At 36.5% G+C, this 15,382-nt stretch overlaps 4 protein-coding genes across 4 annotated transcripts; 2 read left to right on the top strand and 2 right to left on the bottom strand.

Moving 5' to 3' along the window:
• LOC104781087 (lipase-like PAD4) lies at positions 802-4,147 on the bottom strand. Its single transcript, XM_010505683.2, has 2 exons — positions 3,660-4,147; positions 802-2,333 (listed from the first exon to the last, which is right to left on the bottom strand). The coding sequence occupies exons 1-2, from the start codon at positions 3,951-3,953 to the stop codon at positions 996-998; spliced, it is 1,632 nt and encodes a 543-aa protein (XP_010503985.1). The 5' UTR covers positions 3,954-4,147; the 3' UTR covers positions 802-995.
• LOC104781086 (syntaxin-122-like) lies at positions 8,244-9,779 on the top strand. Its single transcript, XM_010505682.2, has 2 exons — positions 8,244-8,906; positions 9,139-9,779. The coding sequence occupies exons 1-2, from the start codon at positions 8,333-8,335 to the stop codon at positions 9,591-9,593; spliced, it is 1,029 nt and encodes a 342-aa protein (XP_010503984.1). The 5' UTR covers positions 8,244-8,332; the 3' UTR covers positions 9,594-9,779.
• LOC104781084 (putative deoxyribonuclease TATDN1) lies at positions 11,612-13,911 on the top strand. The gene is made up of 12 exons (XM_010505680.2): positions 11,612-11,686; positions 11,807-11,827; positions 11,936-12,036; positions 12,114-12,171; positions 12,253-12,296; positions 12,409-12,489; positions 12,588-12,658; positions 12,736-12,846; positions 12,950-13,032; positions 13,174-13,390; positions 13,481-13,564; positions 13,668-13,911. The coding sequence occupies exons 1-12, from the start codon at positions 11,665-11,667 to the stop codon at positions 13,735-13,737; spliced, it is 963 nt and encodes a 320-aa protein (XP_010503982.1). The 5' UTR covers positions 11,612-11,664; the 3' UTR covers positions 13,738-13,911.
• On the bottom strand, positions 13,763-15,277 carry LOC104781085 (RNA-binding protein CP33, chloroplastic-like). Its single transcript, XM_010505681.2, has 4 exons — positions 14,782-15,277; positions 14,585-14,686; positions 14,204-14,512; positions 13,763-14,111 (listed from the first exon to the last, which is right to left on the bottom strand). The coding sequence occupies exons 1-4, from the start codon at positions 15,220-15,222 to the stop codon at positions 13,971-13,973; spliced, it is 993 nt and encodes a 330-aa protein (XP_010503983.1). The 5' UTR covers positions 15,223-15,277; the 3' UTR covers positions 13,763-13,970.

Raw genomic sequence — 15,382 nt, 5'->3', positions numbered from 1 at the left:
AGAGTGTAACACGTGGAGGCTGAAGAGTGGAGGAAGTGTGGGGGAGCAAATGCCTCGTAAGGGTGCACTCACTGTTGCTTCTTGGGGGAGACAGGGTTAAGGGTTTTGAATCTTTGATATATACTTAAATACCAGTATATGTTTTGGAAAAATAAGATATGAATGAGAAAATGGTTAATTAATAGATCGTCTTGGAGATTGTTTCGAAGCGAACTAAGAAGCCTATGGCCTCTTTGGAGAGATGGGTTATTTGGAGTACATTGAGCTATTTGTACGGCTTAGTTAATGGAGGCTGCACGATTACTATATATGTCTTCTCTTTTGTCGACTTCTATAATATAAGTCTATTAAATAGAATGTAAAATCACTTTAATAAAGTAAAAGTTTATATCAATAATGGTAGGAATTAATTATAACAACGAGTACTATATATGAAACATATTTGAAATTCACACGATGAAAAGATTTAGTCAAAGCCGTAAAGGATCAGAACTTGTAAGTAGACAGATCATATATCGTCGTGTGGTATGTAAGGTATGCGTAACGATCTGTGAACAGAACGAAACTAAGAAACGAGGATGTGAAACAAGAAAGCACAAGTTTTGAAGAACAAGGGCTGTCTCTATTTGTATACTTTGACTTGTATTAATTTCATTAATTACCCACAAAAGAAGGGGGATTGGAAAGGAAAATCTGAATGGGGAAATGAGCTTCTTGGATCATGTGAACAATGGCAATCTCCAAGAATCCTATGTAGGTCTTACGTTTTTCTATCTATAAAAAAAAATCATAAAAATTAGCTTACCTTATACAACATGGTTTTATTAGAGTAATAACTTTACATTAATAGAAACTCTTGCAGAAACTTGTTGAACATTAATGATAAACATGATATAACATAAATCAGAAATTAGTCTTACATGAAATGAAGAACAACAGTACTAACAAAGTTTGTTATTATAGCATATCAAACATTAGATACGTTATTAGTCCTACTAAGTCTCCATCGCGTCACCTTCATCAACAACCATCTCAATTCCATTTCCATAACCCATATTCGACCTGAACTCTCTTAGATTCTCCACCCACACAGTGTAACTCGAGTTCTTCGCCAAAACATCCACAGAAACCTCCTTATTTCTCTTCAGTTTGTCGGCATAACTCTCAAATAGAACAATCTTTTCCCGTAGCAAAGATTGCCTCTGAGCCTCACTACTCTCTCTTCTCACCTCATCCAACCACTCTTTTGCTTCCTCAAGTTTAGCCCAAAAGCAAGTATCTTGCGTAGTGCTAGTGTATCTGCTTCTCACACACTTCTCTGGCTCTCCACCTCTTTTCCACCACTTATCCATCTCCACATACCTTTTTGGTCTATTCCCTTCATCCAAGTAATGTCCACCGCTCCTTACATCTCTGTTTTTGTAGAAATTCGCGATGTCGAGTGGCTCAGCTAAGAGTTGATAAAATTGAGATGCGTAAATCCACTTCTTCCCTAGATGAAAATCAAAAGGCAACTCGTTCGTCTCCACCATTTCAAGCACTCTGTCCCAAAACATAGCTAGTCTTTTGCGACTCATGTTCACCTTAAAGTCTCTTTTCAACGAATAACGTTTAAAGAAATCGTAGTAACCAAGCTGCTCCTCTGATGCGTCGCACCGATCTTTGTACCATTGAATCTCGAGTCTTGCTGGCAAGACACTAGCAAGCTCATTAGCTAACTCAGCCGACCTCAGAATCGGAGCTCGACCAATTCTTGTAGCTCTTTCTATAAACTCCTTGACTAATACACCACTTTGTTCATCATTAGAGAATCCTAGAGCTTCAACGGCTAACGCAACTCCAGCTTCATAGCTATTTTCGGATATATTCCCACCAAGAAAGTTTCTAGATTTAAGAAACATGTGAGAAAGCGTGGACACATAGGGTCCATACCTCTGTTGTTCCTCGACGTTTAGAGTTCCCGCGGCGTTAAGCATTAGAAACATCCGACAAACAGAATCAGCATTGTCTAGGCAGATACCTCCTTTGTCAGAACAGAAGAGATAGGTTCCAAAGGGCCAGAATTGTTCATTGCTGCTCCTAGGAACGCGGTCGTGGATGGAGACCACGTTAGAGAAGTTGTGTGCTAAACGTGATCGTGAGATTGAGGTAGAGAGAGATTGGTTTCCAAGCAGAGGAGAGCCAAAGGTGATACAGAGGAGGCGGAATGATGGCTGAGAAGGTTGTGAGAGAAGCCAAAGTGCGGTTAGAGCGGCTAATGCACCGCCGGTTGAATGGCCGGTTATCACCACCAGCTTTTTTCCTACCAATGCCGATTCCAATCCTTCTTTGATCTAAATACGTTAATTCAAGTGATATTGTGGTAAGTTAGTTGTTTAATCAAGATTACAACTACGATAGTACTAATTATTTATAGCTTGCTCAAACTTATAAAATCAAATCACATAGTATAAGATTATTTAGAGATTAATTTGCCAATTTACCATTTTCCAACTTATATTATAAACGAACAAACTCCCAATATGATAAGCTAAGATAAGTTCTTGTTTTGCTACTCATGAATACAATTGGAATTTGTTTTTTTAGTTATATTCTTAGAGACAAAACAAAAGGTAAAAGTATTGGATGTAAAGGAAAAAACAAAATGATGCTGACACATAGTCATGGGTTTATAAACTTTTTGAGCGCACATTAAAGAACTTGGCGAGGTGTGTTAAGCACATAAAGCTACCATCAACAATGCCAATTTATAGTCACTTGGGAGGATAGACGTGGGTGACAAACCAAAGTTCTCAAATCTCAACTTGACTTGTTTAATTATGATATCCGAGGTCACGACAATGTCCATGTTATGATAGATCATCTCTCCCATAGATTTTCTTATTTTTATTTTAAAAATAGATAAATTCTAAAATAAAGATGAGTTTTACTCCAACTCACTACTATTTTTACCTCTATTTTTTTCTCTATAAATAAAAAATAATATAGCAATTTCTATATTAGAAATAAAAATAGATAGGTTGGAGCAAATTTACCTATAAAATAAAGATTTTTATATTTTTCTTTATATATAAAAACAAATATATAGATGAATTGAAGATGCTCTAAACTATATAATATTTAAACGACGAATCCTTTTAGGATTTCTTATAAGAAAAAAACGTTTATTTATCTATCTAAGTTTTTCTTGCTTATCTTATTTTTTTCTTGCTTATCCTATTTGCCTATTGTCTAATGGAGGGGGGGGGGGTTTGTGGTGATAATGATACTTAATTTTAAAGAGATATTATTTTAATACAAATACTTAATTTACACACAAAAAAACACTTGTCAGAATTATACGCGAAAAGAAAAATAATGATATGGTCCACCATCTAGCCATATATGTAAATTTAACTGTCGAAGAAACTTAAGTTTTTTTTTTTCTCACAAATCCAAACAAATAACTATCTGATGAAAAATATGTAATTTAGTTAGTTAGTTAATAGTTCTGTTATTTTTTTTGTTCTCCCTTTGTAATAGAATTTGTAACAGTAGCATTTATGTGAACTCATTAGTTGAAGTCCAAGTGTCTTGAAGATAATAAGTAAAAAACACTAAATAAAATAAGTCGGGTAAAATTTGAATAAAAGAAAAGAAAGAAGAAGAAGAAAACAAACCTTTAATTGACAGAAGAGGTTGAGCATGGCCGCGTCAACCATAGGCAGAGGCTCCTCATCAGAGGCTAAGCCAGAGAAAAGCCCATCTCCGGCGACTTTCAAACCCACAAGATTCCCCAACTGAGTCACCGGCACCGCAGGCAGAGCAACGTACGTGATCCTGTCTGAGTCCTGAATCTTTATATTCCCCTCGCAATTCGCGGCGTTGCAAAAGCTCCAAGAATCGGTAAATAACGGAGTTGACGTCATGAAAGATGCTTGTAACTCACTCGTCTCGAATCGACATTCGTCCATGATCGGATTCGAGTATAGAGAGTTGCAAGAGAGATGATCGTTTCTTCTCAGATTGTTATATCGGATTTCTAAAGCTTGAGTCTAAATATTACTTTCGTAGCTCTTTCCTATGTATTTTCTTGGTGGTGGTCTTTGCTCTGTCGTCGTCTCTCAAAGTCTCTTTTTTAACATTTTTTGTTGTTGTGAAAATTGTACTGTTGATTTATTTATTTATAATAATAATAAATAAATGTGTTATTATAAATAAATGTGGTAGGTCCATTTTAGGTTTTTTTTAATCATTGTTTGAGCACTGGCTAGAGGACAAAAAGTATACTAAAAAATGCGAATCAAAGCATTATCCTATGTAAAAGTTGAATGGTTCAGACTTAAGCATAGATTGAAAAAAATGGAAAAATAATTCCAACTTTTTTATATGTAGTAAATTGTGGTAAGAGACTAATCCCTTTCATGGAAACTTACAGATAAATCAGAGTATGACCGAGGCATTGAAGTCTTTTTTTGGCGTAACATGTTTGAGTCATTCAATCTGGCCCATGTTAATCTTCTTAGAGTCACCGTGACTTGACTCTGGAGGAGATTTTTGAGTTGTGGTCTCCCTCTACAGATTTTGATCCGACTTGGTATGATTTTAGTAATTTACTGCATCAAAATGCTATATTTCATTTATAAATAGAAGAAAAAAAAACAGTGACATGTCCATCTCATCTTTTAGTCACTGTTTGGGATTTATGTGTAGAAAAGCTAGAGTATGAAATGGGGCAATTATTATTATTATTATCAAAAAATGGTTTGAGGCATACTTAAAAAATAAAATGGTTAGTTGGGTCATTGGAAGATAAACCTGATGATTTAGACTTAAAGCATGTATTGAAAACTCTTGCAATTACAAATGATAACTATGAAGATCATCTGAATCCTTGATGTCAAGAAAAAAATTCAAATCTGATATTGATCACTGAAGAATAGAATCATCATACTTCAAACGGGAAAACTGGTCAATTCCCCCATTAACTTAGTTGCTTTATCGTATTCCTACACAAAAATTTTGAGTGTACTTAAAACTACATGAACTAATATATAATTTAAATTTACTACATAAACTATATAAATACGGTCAAAACCTATAAATAAAAAGATGCCGTTAATTAAACCGTTAGTGTGTAGTTGACTGGGATGCCACGTAGGTGAACTAAACAACTGCGAGATACAAAACGACGTAGTTTCACTAAAATTAATTTGTTTGAAAAAATGACAGCTAAAGAATCGAACCAATGACCTCTCCATACACTTACCCGACTCAATACCAAATGTGCTGCAAGACTTCTCATAAAGTAGCCAAAACATTTGCTTTAGGCCACACTAAATAAGAAATATTTTAGGAGAGATTTTAAAGAGTTTGTGTAGATCAATTGGTTAAGTATTGTGCATTTGTATTGAATGTCTTGTGTTCAAATCTTTAAGCCTTGCATGTTCTTCATTTTTTTTACATTTATTTTTGTTTCTTTCTATTTTGTTGGAGTAGTCGAATTTTTTCTATTAATTTATTATTATTTTCGTTTAGTTCATATTTTTAACAATAAAATCTCGAAATATTTGATTTAGTTTGGCTACTATATATTATAATATTTAATAAATTATTTGATTTAACGTGGCTATTAGATTGTTTTACATTGTCAAAAAAATTCAATAACTTTTTAAATGGCTTTTTACTATATTTTAGTATTTTAGTGAAAAAAAAATTATTAGTTTTCATATGAAAAATCAAATTAGTGAAATATGTTTAAGGCCACCAAAATTCAAGGACCGGCCCTACCAGTCAGCTACACTAAATGTTTAATTAACGACATTTTCTGATTTGTAGGTTTTGACCGCATTTATATAGTTTATGTAGTAAATTCAAATTATATATTAGTTCGTATAATTTTAAGCACACTCGAAAATTTTGTGTAGAAATACGATAAAGCAACTAAGTTCATGGGAGAATTGGTCGTTTCCCCTACTTCAAACAGTGAGAAGTCTGTGTATTCTAACTTCTAAGTTAGTATCCATTGAGAGAGGTGTTTAGTTTAAGCCGTCGTCTCTCAATGTATGAAAAAAAGACAGTGAAAGCTCCTTCAGTGTCTTTTTATCATTTGTTTGAACTCGGTATAGAGCAAAGACAATACAAAATGCAAATCAAAGCTTTTTACGAGAACATATACATCTATGTTAACTACAAAGATGTTAAGACAAACAAGCATAGTTATCTTGTTTTGTTTTGTACCAAAATGATGTCTTCTTATCATTGTTTGAACTCGGTGTAGATCAGATACATTACAAAATGCAGATCATAGCTTTTCACGAGAACATGGACATCTCTGTTAACTACAAAGGTGTTAGGACAAACAAACATAGTTATTTTTGTTTTCTTTTGTGCCAAAATGATGTCTTCTTATCATTGTTTGAGCTCGGTGTAGATCCGACACATTACAAAATGTAGATCATAGCTTTTCACGAGAACATAGACATCTCTGTTAACTACAAAGGTGTTAGGACAAAACGTAATGAATTTTTTTTTTGTTTTGTTTTGTTACAAAAGATGTAAATCAATACACATCTATCTTATGTCTGACAAAGTTTAAAAATCCCCATGACTTTTGAAGTTATGGTCGTCTCATCTCCCTCTGCATATATCTTATATGGTTACCATCAAAAACCAATCTTGTAATTGTCAGGTTTACCATCTTGAAGCCATTGGTTAGATTAAGGCTTCTCGATATGAACTTGAAACAATCGTAGATTCAAGATTATAGCAAAAATGAGCAATGAAAACGAGTCAGTTCATGGTAACTGGATTCATAGTCTCTTCTTCTACCTTGATGGTTCTGACTCTGAGCTTGAAACTAGATACAACAGTTTCTAAAATGTGTAACAGAACATGTATTAAGTATTGGTTAGAGATTAAGGCTTCTCGTTATGCAATTAAAAAATCATAGATTCAAGATTACAGCAGAAATTTCCAAAAAAAACATTAGGCCAATTGAGTAACGCAACTGTTTTTGATTTTTTGGTACATACTAAACCCAAAAGATTCATCAATACACGAAACAGATATAAGATTGAAATCAGCAAAATCTCTTTGATCTGCTAAAAACCCTAATTTTACAAACCCTCGTCGGACGGGGTCTTAGTAGTAGCGGCGGCGGGGACGTCGGACTCGAAGTCATCGGGGTCTTTGGATGGGTCAGATTTGTCAATGGAGGAGCGGAATTTGTCGAGGAAAGGCTTGAAAGCGATCTCTATGGCTAACCACCCGAACGCTAACGCTGCTACCACCACAGTCGCCTGTTTCGCTCCCGAAGTTTTCCCCATTGCTGCTTCGTCACTCGTCGTCGTCTCCTTCGCGTGTCGGTCGAATCGACGGTATAAGGTTGCATAATGGGCTTTAAGGAGATTATAATGGGCCTATTTGGGCTTCTTAATACGAATGAAAACGCAATTTTAGATTGTGTTTATCGCCGCTACTCACTACCTCACCATTTATTAATAGAGTTCAAAAGTTTGCATTATATGGTAGATGATACAAATTTTATCAATTCTACATAAATAGGTATGTTTTGAGTTCAGTTTAACCTGTTTACTTTAATTTTGTCTAACCTTTAAAGTTTCAACTACTGTATCGACAAAATGGAGAAAAAAAAAAGAAACTACCAAATGGATGGACAAAAAAGACTATAATTATCTAATCAATTCACCCCTAGAAGAAATATGTCATTAACTAATACTATTAGCATTATAAATTAAGAAATGGACATCGACGAATTCAAACATCCGTCTTAATTGTCTTCGGCGACTATTACTACTAATCTGAATTTCTAACATCTTCGACTTTGCCTTAATTTTCAAGGCATACATCACATTCATAGCCTTATCCTGGAAAGTTCTGGTCCGGTTTAAGTTCAGCTATTCAATTAAGTTAACCAAACTGTTTGGTTTAAACAATCCCAAACCCACCAACTAAGAAATTGCAGCAACACCAACATCAAGAACTGTATTTTATTGTGAGACTAGGTCGTGAAATTTGACCGAGTCAGCACACTTTAAAATTTCTGATACTTGACGTGGTTTAGTTAAACCAACCAAATGGTTTAGTTAAATGGATTTGTTTGTAAAGAAACGTGTTTCGGTTCGATCACAAGAAAACCCCGGTTAGGTGAAGTTTATTGACAAAAACAGCAACCCCTAATTTCAAAACCGCGTTTTCAATCGGACTTTTCTTAACATGTTCGGTAATAAACCCTACATAACACGTAACAAACAATATTGTGATCAAAGATCTTTTTTTTTTCTCAACTCGCTTTTGAATTTTCCGTAATCTAAGAAGATCTTCTTTAGCCATGAACGATCTTCTCTCCCGCTCGTTCAAAAGTTCCGTCGCCGACGATTCATCGCCGCCGCACTCACACAGCATCGAGATGCCAAAGACGAAAAACTCCGCCGGCGGAACCGGTCACGGCGGGTACAATCTCGACAAGTTCTACCACGACGTAGAGGAAGTAAACGAGGACCTTAAAGAGCTCGATCGTCTCTGTCACAACCTCCGATCGAGCCACGAACAGAGCAAGACGCTTCATAACGCTAAGGCCGTAAAGGAGTTAAAGGAGAAGATGGACGCTGACGTGTCTGCTGCGCTTAAGACTGCGACGCGCGTGAAAGGGAACCTCGAGGCTTTGGATCGGGCTAATGAAGTGAACCGGGGTTTACCGGAGTGTGGACCGGGTTCGTCGTCTGACCGGCAAAGGACTTCGGTGGTTAACGGGTTGAGGAAGAAGCTTAAAGATGCTATGGAAAATTTTAATCGAATGAGAGAGAAAATCTCGACTGAGTACAGAGAGACTATTATGAGAATGTACTTCACCGTCACCGGAGAAAATCCCGACGAAGATACCGTCGATCGCCTCATCTCCACAGGTAACAATTTCTATAAATTAAAAATCTTTTTGTTTTATTTCAAATTTTAAATTCGAAACGTTAGAGAGCACGAAAATAGCGTAAGTTGTTAATAATCGATAATTGTAATTTTTTGAGGTTTAGTTTATAATTGGGAATATTTTGGTTAAATTAGTAATGATTTTTTTTTTTTTTTTGGTTAAAAATTAGTAATGATTTTGATAAGATAAATTTTGTAATTAAAAATTTGCAGGAGAGAGTGAAACATTTTTGCAAAAAACGATACAAGAACAAGGTCGTGGTAGGATTTTGGACACTATCAACGAGATACAAGAGAGACACGACGCGGTGAAAGACATTGAGAAGAGTTTAAACGAGTTGCACCAGGTGTTTCTCGACATGGCTGTGTTGGTTGTTCACCAAGGTGAACAGCTCGATGATATTGAAGGCAATGTCAAACGAGCTAACTCGCTTGTTCGGTCCGGTGCTGACAGGCTTGTCAAGGCACGGTTTTATCAGAAGAATACGCGCAAGTGGACTTGCTTTGCCATTTTGCTTTTGATTAGTATTGTGGTTCTAGTTGTGGTGTTTACTGTTAGGCCTTGGGAGAGTAATGGTGGGGGTGGTGGAGGTTCGCCTCGTCAAGCTACTCCAGTTCAAGCTCTGCCACCGCCACCTCCGTCTGTGAACCGGCGGCTACTTCGCTAAATCATTTTTATGAGCTAGGTTTTCTCGGTCTATGCATTTGGCCTATCTATGTTTTGAGATTGTTTTTGATAATTATCTTTTGCAATGGTTTTTTTGTTGGTTCTGTATATATAATGCTTCAGACAGATTTTATTTTTGTTTGATTATGAATTTTTTCCATGAATTACATTATGATTAATTCACACATTTCATAATCAGCTAAAGATTAGTTTGACCGCCCTTATAATCAAACAAAATTTTACATTCTTTTCAAAAATATATCAAAACAGATGTGTTATGATATATATATCAAAAAATTTACATGCATACAAAAAGATGTGTTATGTTCTGCTATTGTTTCTTTAATAAGCTCTGGAAACTCAAATCAATGTTTTTTTGGTGAATAAAATCTTACTTTTATACATCATTTTTTAAAAAAATGACTCAAACAAATGGGCTTTGACACAAGCCCTTTAATAATAGAAGGATTGAAAAGAAGGTTGTGCTGTGTTTTGGCGTCGTTGAAATGATAGGCGAGTCAAAATTTGGGAAACACTTGTTCGATTGATTTATTCTTTCTAATGTACGAATTCAAACATATCCGTCTTAATTTTCATCGGCGACTAGTACTAATCTAAATTTGTAAAATCTTCCACTTTGCCTTAATTTCAATACATCACATTCATAGCCTTATCCTTGTTAAGTTAGCCAAACCGTCCGGTTTAAACAATCCCAAACCCACCGAGAAATTGCAACAACAACACCAACATCAAAATTGTATTTTTCTTGTGAGACTCGATCATCAGCAGCATAAGAGAAAGAAAAAAAATAGATTGCGGTTTTTTCAGATTTTCCCGTACACAACTACACATCATAAATGGTTCAGTTAAATGGTACTCGATGTGGTTTAGTTAAAATGGATATGTTAAATGAAAAACGTGTCTTTTGTTCGCTCAGCTCACAAGAAAACCCGGTTAGCTAAACCTTATTGACAAAAGCAGCAACCTTAAATTTCAAAACAGCGTTGTACATATGTATAAGGGACTTTTCTTTACATGTTCGGTACGTAATAATCTATATAATGATCACACACGTAACAAACAATATTCCGATCAAAGATCTTTTCTTTTTGGTCAGCTCTTCTATCTTCAGACATGAACAATCTTCTCTCCCGCTCGTTCAACCGCTCCATCGCGGACGATTCGTCTCAGCCGCACTCACACAGCATCGAGATGACAAAGGCGAAAAACTCCGGCGGAAGCTGTGACAGTGGGATTAATCTCGACAAGTTTTACCACGACGTAGAGGAAGTGAACAAGAACCTTAAAGAGCTAGATATGGCTGTGTTGGTTGTTCACCAGGGTGAACAGCTTGATGATATTGAAGGCAATGTCAAAAACGAGCTAGCTCGCTTGTTCGGTCCGGTGCTGACCGTCTTGTCAAGGGGCGGTTATCAGAAGAACACGTGCAACTGGATTTGCTTTGCAGTTTTGCTTTTGACTATAATGGTGGTGTGTTGGGGGGTTCTACTATTGGTATTCGCTTTTAAGCGTTACGAGATCAGTAATGATGGTGGAGATGGAGGTTCGCCCCCTCAAGCTTCTGTGGCTCAAGATCATCCTTTTTTAGTGGTGGCGGTTGTGGTTCTAATTGTGGTGTTTTTTGTTAAGCATTTTGTAATGGTATATGTTGCAATACAAGAAAAGTCCACATTACTAGCAAGAGAATCGCTATAATACGTTTTGAATAGCGTTTTTATAAATGGTAGCTATATGACAGCCCCACTTATGGTAGACAACACCTACAATAAATATAGCACATTTATATTATTTTTTTTCAAATGAAATAATGAGTCTTTTTAATGCTACAATAGGTGCTTCAACCATAGCTATTTATAAATGATTTTATTTTAATTTCTTATAGCTCATTTAATGTTGTAGCATTACTAAAATGTTTGTATTCATAAAATTTTACTTTTATACAAAGGAAAAAAAATAAAATTGACTTAAACAAATGGGCTTCGGGACAAGCCCATTTAGTAGTAGAAGGATTAAAAAAAAAAAGGTTGCGTTGTGCCATTGTCTGTCTCGCAATGGCGTCGTTGAAGATGATAGGCAAGTCAAATTTTGGGAAACACTTCTTCGATTGATTCTCTTCTTTCTAATGTATGAAGATTCTGTTGAAACCTATCTGTTGTTTCTTTTTTGCTTTCTGATGTGTTTGTGTAAGATCAGACATAGCCGTTAACTTCACAGGTTAGTTGAGGCATTTCCACAAACACTTTGTGATCATATCCTTCTCTGATCAAGTTATTGTACTGAACATATGATTTAATTATTTTTGGGGGGGTCTAATTGAAACAGATGGGATGTTCAAGGGGCTTTACCATGGGAAGAACTGTCATGTTCCCGATATTGCCACTGTCTTGAACCGAGCTTGGTCTGCTGGAGTCGATAGAATCATAGTTGAGTCACTCTTTATCTATTCTTTTTGTCTGAATGTTTTATAAGTGATAGAATTCGATTAATTTATCTTGAACAGGTGACTGGTGGGTCACTGGAAGAATCAAGGGAAGCTCTTGCAATTGCTGAAACTGATGGTTTGTTTGTTTTTTTTTTGTTTCTGTCAGAAAGTTTTAATCTTTTTATAAGTTTTTGATGGTGGATGTGCATTTTTGCAGGTAGGCTGTTTTGCACTGTTGGTGTTCATCCAACTAGATGCAATGTCAGTTTCTTTTGTTGTTGTTGTTGTTGTTTTTAAAAACTCAAGAGTTTCTTGTAATCTAAACTCTAAACTTCTGTGTTCTTTAAATGTCATCTATTTGTTTGTCCATCAGGAGTTTGAAGAGAGCGGCGATCCAGAAAAGCATTACCAGGATCTTTTTTCATTAGCCAAAGAAGGAATGCAGAAAGGGAAGGTGCTACTTCTAATGTAGAAGATACTTCAAATAGATTAGGTTCATATCGCTTTCGTAAACCATTAACAGAACACTCTTGTTCTTTATGATTAATTTAGGTGGTAGCAATTGGTGAATGTGGATTGGATTATGATAGGCTTCAGTTCTGCTCTGCTGATATCCAGAAGAAGTAGGTTTGATCATGTTTAAATTGGTTTATGTCTTTCTCTATTTACAATATCTTCCACGTTTTCTTTGTTGAGAAAGGTATTTTGAGAAGCAATTTGAATTAGCATACGCTACAAATTTACCGATGTTCCTACACATGCGAGCAGCCGCTGAAGATTTCTGTGAAATTGTTGAGAGAAACAAGAACAGGTGAACATGCCAAGCTAATGTTTTCTCGATTTGGGTTTAGATAAACTTCCTGGATTGCATTTTTTTTAGTCATCTTAATCTATAGTTCATGATTCACTATCAGGTTCACTGGAGGAGTTGCTCATTCATTTACTGGTAGTGCATTGGACCGTGATAAGCTTCTCTCTTTCGATAAAATGTACCTTGGTAAAGACTTCCACTATTTCCCATTAAAAACTATGCCTTTAGGCTTTAGCTCTTCTTGGCTTTTATAGGATCACATTTGTTCAGAATATCTTGAATTGTTGTTCTGGTCTTTTGTTTTGTTGTATGTGATTCTATTGGCAGGTGTGAACGGGTGCTCGTTGAAAACAGCTGAGAATCTTGATGTAATGAAAGGAATACCAGTAGAGAGGATGATGATCGAAACAGATTCTCCATATTGTGACATCAAAAACACACACGCCGGGATGAAGTTTGTAAAATCGACTTGGCCTTCCAAGAAGAAAGAGAAGTATGATCAAGAATCTCTTGTCAAAGGCCGTAACGAGCCTTGTTTAGTTCGGTGAGTGAAGCTTTGAGAAAACCCTTGCCAAATCCTTAAAATATTATTCAGTCTCTGGCACACTTCTAAGACGCTCATTTTCATCTCCAGGCAAGTTCTTGAGGTGGTGGCTGGCTATAAAGGACTTGGTGATATAAATCAAGTTAGCTCAACCTTGTACCACAACACTTGCAGGCGTGTTCTCTCTATTTCAGTTTCACATAATTTCGTCACAGAAAATAAAGAACTGTTCTTATGTAAATGGTTTTGTCCTGATGGCTTGTCAATATTTCTGCAGGGTCTTCTTCCCTCAGGATTTGGATGCTGCTGCAGATGCTCTGCTTTCCGGGCACAACGAGACTGACTAGCCAGTAATCATGACAAAAATTGCAGTTTACTGGAATCAAGATATGTCGTTACATTACACTACTTATGGGTTTAAACGCATTACAACAAATGGTCTCTTGTTTTCTATCTCATATATTGTCTTCTTCTTAGTAGAATACAACAATACATTTATAAAGACAACAAAATTTTCGCTTTTGGCCCTCGTGCTGATCAGTCTGAAAACTTATCCGGAATCTATTGTGATGTTGCTTCTTCATGTACTGACGTTTGTAAGCACCTCACTACTCTCTAGACTGGCCTCTTCAGTTACTCCTTCTTCTACAGTTGGTGGAGACACAGTGGGCTTCTCTCTCTCTGAAGCCAAATTCAGCCTCAGCGCTCGTCCTTCAACTTCCTAAAACCAAAACCAAAACTAGTGAGCCTCAAACCCAAGTCTCAAACCCAAATCACCCCAACCAAACAAGGAGAGAGAAGAAGAAGCCTTACAACTCCATTCATGGTAGCCAAAGCAGACTGAACATCTTCCCCTGACTCGAAAGAGATGAAACCAAATCCCCGAGACCTCCCGGTGTTTCTCTCATAGATAACTTTAGCACCAAGCACACCAGGTTGATCACCAAACGCATCTTTAAGACCCTGTGAGGTTAAGTTCCAACCAAGGTTTCCTGCATAGATCTTGTGAGGACTGTCTACATAACTCCGGTTATTATCACGGATTTTAGTTCTCATTACTTCTCTCTCTCCACCTCTTGGCACCTCCGGGAAGTTCACTTTCACCGTTCTACCACCAATTTGCTACAAACTCAACACACACAAGAGATCAGAAACATTCTTCAGAAGCTTTGATCAAAAATGATGAGAACTTACAGAAGTGTTAAACATCTTAATAGCTTCTTTAGCTTCTTCAATGGTTCCCATGGTTACAAATCCAAACCCTCTGCTTCTATCAGTGACTTTATCATAAACAATCTGTGCAACAAAGAACACAATCTTTTCCAGCTTTAACTTAAACTCTCTCCAAATCAAATCGATACTTTTGATAGAATCTCTCATCAAATTCAAACCTGAACATCGACGACATTGCCAGCTTCTCCAAAAATCTGAGAGAGCTCAGAGGAAGTGATTGTGTAAGGTAAGTTCCCAACGTAAAGCCTTCCTTCTTCAACACTCGCTTGCGTAGTCTGTTTCTCATCTGCGTCTTCTTCGTCCTCTACTTCTTCTTCTTCATCTTCTACGTCGTCGTCGTCGTCTTCTTCTAGTAAAGCTTCGATTTCGCTCTCGGCTGAGTTAGCTTCGGTATCGGCGGTGCAGAAGAAGCGGTGGCGACGGGTATTCGGATGGAGGATTAGCGGATTAGGGCAACTGGCAACGAGTTTGAAGGATTTAGGTGTGAAACGATAAAAGAGTCGGAGATTGGAGTGGGAGGTGAATAACGGATTCAAGGAAGAGGCGGTGGCTGCGGCGGATACAGCCACGGCGGAGGAACAATAATAAGCTGATGACATTTTTTCAAAAAGGGGTTTGTGAGACTTTGGGATGATGAGGAAGAGAGAGTGGATAAGCTAATATATTTTATTTATTATCAACGATTTTTTTTGGAAATTATTTTCCAAAAAATTTACTATTAAGTTTCTTTTTTTTTTTTTTTTGGGAAAAAAAATTTTG

This window comes from Camelina sativa, chromosome 4 (genome assembly GCF_000633955.1).
Source record: "Camelina sativa cultivar DH55 chromosome 4, Cs, whole genome shotgun sequence".
Lineage (NCBI taxonomy): Eukaryota > Viridiplantae > Streptophyta > Magnoliopsida > Brassicales > Brassicaceae > Camelina > Camelina sativa.
This window is presented reverse-complemented; position numbering and strand designations above follow the sequence as displayed.

What these genes read in the sequence shown, in the direction of transcription:
- LOC104781087 (XM_010505683.2), bottom strand. Translation starts at nt 3,953, where the DNA reads ATGGACGAATGTCGATTCGAGACGAGTGAGTTACAAGCATCTTTCATG. An exon ending in ACCTCTTCTGTCAATTAAAG is followed by an intron (nt 2,334 to 3,659) that starts GTTTGTTTTCTT and finishes TAACGTATTTAG; the next exon opens with ATCAAAGAAGGATTGGAATC.
- LOC104781086 (XM_010505682.2), top strand. Translation starts at nt 8,333, where the DNA reads ATGAACGATCTTCTCTCCCGCTCGTTCAAAAGTTCCGTCGCCGACGAT. An exon ending in CGATCGCCTCATCTCCACAG is followed by an intron (nt 8,907 to 9,138) that starts GTAACAATTTCT and finishes AAAAATTTGCAG; the next exon opens with GAGAGAGTGAAACATTTTTG.
- LOC104781084 (XM_010505680.2), top strand. Translation starts at nt 11,665, where the DNA reads ATGGCGTCGTTGAAGATGATAG. An exon ending in CATAGCCGTTAACTTCACAG is followed by an intron (nt 11,828 to 11,935) that starts GTTAGTTGAGGC and finishes TAATTGAAACAG; the next exon opens with ATGGGATGTTCAAGGGGCTT. An exon ending in TTCATCCAACTAGATGCAAT is followed by an intron (nt 12,297 to 12,408) that starts GTCAGTTTCTTT and finishes TTTGTCCATCAG; the next exon opens with GAGTTTGAAGAGAGCGGCGA.
- LOC104781085 (XM_010505681.2), bottom strand. Translation starts at nt 15,222, where the DNA reads ATGTCATCAGCTTATTATTGTTCCTCCGCCGTGGCTGTATCCGCCGCA. An exon ending in TTAAGATGTTTAACACTTCT is followed by an intron (nt 14,513 to 14,584) that starts GTAAGTTCTCAT and finishes TTGAGTTTGTAG; the next exon opens with CAAATTGGTGGTAGAACGGT. An exon ending in TGGCTACCATGAATGGAGTT is followed by an intron (nt 14,112 to 14,203) that starts GTAAGGCTTCTT and finishes TTTTGGTTTTAG; the next exon opens with GAAGTTGAAGGACGAGCGCT.